This window comes from Acyrthosiphon pisum, chromosome A1 (assembly GCF_005508785.2).
Source record: "Acyrthosiphon pisum isolate AL4f chromosome A1, pea_aphid_22Mar2018_4r6ur, whole genome shotgun sequence".
Taxonomy (NCBI): domain Eukaryota; kingdom Metazoa; phylum Arthropoda; class Insecta; order Hemiptera; family Aphididae; genus Acyrthosiphon; species Acyrthosiphon pisum.
The window spans coordinates 106863936-106868785 of record NC_042494.1 but is presented as its reverse complement, the minus strand read 5'-3'; the positions used below and the strand labels follow the sequence as shown (position 1 = coordinate 106868785).

The window sequence follows — 4850 nt, the reverse complement described above, 5'->3', positions numbered from 1 at the left end:
AAAAGACGTATGGCCGATGCTCTAATGAAAATGCTTATATACACATTGGCGTGGTACAAGTTAATTTAGCTCCCTCTTTTTTCTTCTTTTATAAAGCAATTATATAATACAGCCTATGGAGCTATCGTTAATAGGATTTTTTTTATTAAGCAGGTATAGTTCTAATATCACTATTAATATCGTATTATTGGATAGAATACGTACAGAATCATTTTAGATTCAGAGGTGCGATGAATGTATTGATTTTCCAATGTATCATATATTATGTATGTTTTTCTTTTGTGTCTATTATAGGTACTGTAGACACGGTTTATAATAGAAAAAGATCTCAACGATTTTTAACTTCAATAACTTACTGGTGGGAAAGTGAATTTAGTTTTTTTTATAGACATTTTAAGTTCAAATTTGGACGGTATTTGGTATTTAAACGAAAAATAACGATTTTAATTATTTTATTGTAAGTACCTAATACAAAAACATATTTCGTGTGGATTTTATATACACAATGTCAGAATGACATATTAAAAACATTTAGATTAATTTTAGTTATTACCTATTATATAATACCACGAAGTGGCACGGACCTATTCCATCGTACTACGGTAAGCCGGTATTGACTCAAAAGTCAAAATTCAATAACAGTAATATATGATAAGAATTAAGAGTATATACTAATTAAATAATTAAATATTATCTAATAATATCATAAATGCAATGTTTTCAAAAAACAAAATTTTTCGAAAATTAATTTAAATTACCTATCGTTAGATAGTAACAAGTATTAGTAAAAAAAAATATTACAGTTCCTCTCTAATAGCAATAAAATATAAATATAAATTATTATAAATAATACTTAGTATCATAGCTTTGCTAAGAATCATTTATGTTGTGTCGTGGCAAGGGGGGAGCTTAGCCTCCCCAAATATTTGTTTAGTCCCCCTCCAAATATTTATCTAGCCTCCATATAATTTGCATCTGTACCTATTATGTTTAATATAATCAATATCAAAATTTTCTTTTATTTTAACTAAGCAATTTTTGGCAACAAACATTTTTTCTATAACACATTTTTTATTTGTTATATAATTTTAGAAATTTTTATTTAAATTAGTTACTCGTTAGTGTGTGAGGTAAAAACCTCTCAACATTTAAAATTGTTTCAAATGCTCCTTACAATTGCATAGGTACATAAATATATTAATTTATTAGTAGAATCTGTTAAAAGAAAACATTTTTATCAAATACTACCGTCTACTAGTGGTCTGGTTTAAATTTTGTTAAAAGATTTGTATTAAATAATATTTTTACTTGTTTATGTAAAAAAAATATTATTTAAGGGGGCTGAAGCCGGTTTTGACAAAAGTCAAAACTAATGTAGATTTGACCAATCTAAACATTAATTTTGTATGTTATTGTGTTTTTAAATATATTTAAATTCCATATCATAAAATAAACCTTAAGGGAACGGGAGGGGGCTCCAGTCAATGAAAAGAAGTAACTTTTAGACCAATAAGCTAGACAAAACTGGAAAAATTTGGTTTGACAGATTTTAATTTTGAAAAAATGGTTGAATTTATAAACTTCTAGACTATGTTTCTTAGGAATCACTTTTTTTATTTAAAATCAGATGTGCCCAAAATAAATACAAATGTAATGCAATTATTTGATGGGATTTCTAAAAAAAAAATGGTTATTTTAAGGTCATTTTAAATTGAAAATTGAAAATCGACTTCCTAAGAAACCTAGATATTTCATCAATGAATTCAAACATGTATACAAAATTTAAATCGGACATTCCGAAGTATGTGTAATTTACCACCTCTTATTGGTCTAAAACGTATGAAAAATACGTGAGCTGCAGCCCCCTTTATCATTTTTGAATAATTTTTATTTTAAAACTTATTATATTAAAAAAAGCAGGGCAAGTGGATGTCGCTCTGCTGTACAGTAGATTACAAATGGGTCACTGTATAATGGATGGTATTAAATTTGAATTCTATGATATAATATCACTGTATAAGAAAAACGATTCGAGTGGAGACGGTATGTCAGTCTAGTATACCTAGACATATTATATACTTTTGACCCCCTAAAGTACCAATTTTTTCATCTTATTTTGGTGGAAACAATGCGTGCCCAAATCTTTAAATTAAAAACTCAAATTGTTTACCTTTTGTTTATAGATAATGCATATTGGAAAAAAATTTGGGCTCATATAATATATTTAAATAATAAATATACTATATACATTACACAACTATGTTTCAAATTGCTAAACAAATTTACAAGTAAACAACTATATACTACACAGAATTTGTAAGAAAATAAAAAATAATTCAAGGGGTGGGGGGGGAGGCACAACCCTACTACTTAGTTGTGCCACTGGTGTTAAGAGGATGTGGTACCCGCATGTGTTGTCTTCGGCTTACAAACGTGTAACATTAGACATAGCAAATTTTATGCTCAGCAGATCACGTTTAACACCGTTAAATTAAAAATTTGAGTTAATTTACCTATTATAAATCTAGGCAATATCATGAGCTTCTTATGATATTTTAATTTTAAGTATTTTAAAATTTTAAATTGTTTGTACATCTTAAAATACTCATAACTTGCTTTAAAATTAAAATATAATAAAAAGCCCAAGATTGCCTAGATAATAATCCTACTTTTAAATTTTACGAGAGGTCAATTTACTCTAATTTTTAAACTAACGTGTTCTGCTGAGCATAAAATTTTCTATGTTATGCGCTTGTAAGGAGACAACACATACGGGTATTACGTCCTTTTAATTTTTAAAGTAACGGAGTTTAACTTGATCTGCTGAGCGTGCAATTTGGTATTTTAAGTACTTGTAAGTTGAAAGACGGAGGCAAAACATGCAAATGCCATGTCCTCTTAATTTTGAGAAGAATAATGAGTTCAGGTTTTAAAAAATGTCACTTGTAGAATTATAGGTTATACCAAAAAATAAAATATAAAGATATAACAAAATTAATTAATTAATCATAATCATATTTTTATTAACACATAACTACAAAAACTTTTCTAAGAAAAATTGATTGGACATAAATACACAATTCTAAGAACATATTGATAATTTTTAATACAAAAATGCAACTTTGAATGACTGATGTTATAAAATACTCTTTGCTTTTCTTTTTTTTTCTCCTTTAACAAACACTTTTCCCCTAAGAGCTTTGAGTCTTCTCATTTCTTCAATAAAGTCTTGATGTTCATCTCTAAACAAACCATATTCTCGGAGTTTCTTCATTAATAATCCTGTCTCTATATGACGAGGATAGTAGTTTATAACATTTTCTTTTTTGTATAATGGTTCTTCACTAAACATTTTCACTACCTGAATATTTTAAAAATATAAAAATTAATTATATAATTAGATATTAAGAAATTGATATTGAAATAAGTTAGGTACCCTCATAGATTTTTCATTAGTTGGCCGTACAACATCACCAAAAATACGATTGCTGAGCATCTTCATCCGATTTGCATAGTTAGTATTAGCGTTGACTAAATCACAATACTTGTAAAACCGCATTATAATCTAGACAATATACAATATTACAATTAAATTAAGAGGTATTATTATAATATATATTATATTATATTAAACTTTTTGGTTTAATTTAGCTTAATATAGTTTTAAATTTTAACCAAATTTTGTTTACTATGAGCCACGATAGTACTATCTTAAATCGTGCTGTGAGCAAGATATTAGATAAGATAGTATCTATCAAAAAGTTTACGGTGTAAGACCACAGCTGATAATATAACCAGAACAATGAAACTGTTTCCGTAACACTGACATGATGTTATACCCGTATTGAAAAACCGTTTCCGCCTAATAGGTAGGGTATTCAGCGCGGGGTCGGGTTGTTTCCACTGTTTACTTTTATCATAGATTACGTATGCCACGCCCCCCTGGAGACCGTGTTCAAGGCACGAACTAAGATATATAGATATAGATATCTTAGTTCGTGATGACTATAGTAATCGATTAAAGATAGTACTATCTATAGCCGTGGTAATAACACAGACTATATGAAAATATAGTCTGTGGTAAAAATACTATAGTACTATATAGAAATATGTGTACACGTACTAAGACCATAGATTCAATGAATTGAATGCTAAGACAAATGCAAAAACAATGCTAAGTCCGTGTCTGTGTACGATAAAGACAATTTTTATATATATAATAATATTATTATTATCTATGTTTAAACTGTGTATAACCTACAAAATACAAAATATATAATATACCAAATACCATGGATCCAACATTAAAAAATATACCAAATACCAATGTCTTATCATATATAAACGTATTCAAATTGATAAGAATACTGTGTTGTCCATAGACGTTTATTCTTTAGTAGTATGAGTAGTAGAATAATCATAAATTAATAATTTATTGTAAATATTGTATTATAAATAAAACAAAATTTATAAACATGATGCCAGTATTAAATACAATTTTAGATTCAGTTGTGGATACAGTAAGTTGTGAAAAAATTGTTTTATTTAAAGTGAATTATTATTTGCAAATACAATTATTGTTTAGTGCTTAACACTTTACTCATAATATTTACTTTGAATATTCAGTATATTGAAAATGTATTATAGATTGCCCCACCAACGCCTGCATTTGAAAATTTCATTTATCATTGGGAAAAATTTATGGTTAATTACTTAGAGTGGACTACAGATGGACAATTTTCCCAAACTCACATAGAAGAAACCAATGTACCTGGCCATCTGGAAATCGTACAACAGGTATTTTTTTTTTTATTGAACTTAAGCCCGTTGACTGGCCATTAGCTTTTGTT

At 27.6% G+C, this 4850-nt stretch overlaps 1 protein-coding gene across 1 annotated transcript; it reads right to left on the bottom strand.

Moving 5' to 3' along the window:
* Positions 1-3066: 3066 nt before the first annotated feature.
* Positions 3067-3694, bottom strand: LOC100568484 (28S ribosomal protein S33, mitochondrial-like). The gene is made up of 2 exons (XM_003247915.3): positions 3437-3694; positions 3067-3361 (listed from the first exon to the last, which is right to left on the bottom strand). The coding sequence occupies exons 1-2, from the start codon at positions 3557-3559 to the stop codon at positions 3137-3139; spliced, it is 348 nt and encodes a 115-aa protein (XP_003247963.1). The 5' UTR covers positions 3560-3694; the 3' UTR covers positions 3067-3136.
* Between the last annotated feature and the right edge of the window lie 1156 nt (positions 3695-4850).

Coding starts and splice junctions, on each gene's coding strand:
- LOC100568484 (XM_003247915.3), bottom strand. CDS start 3,559: ATGCGGTTTTACAAGTATTGTGATTTAGTCAACGCTAATACTAACTAT. Junction 3,362..3,436: donor CTAATGAAAAATCTATGAGG/GTACCTAACTTA, acceptor TAAAATATTCAG/GTAGTGAAAATGTTTAGTGA.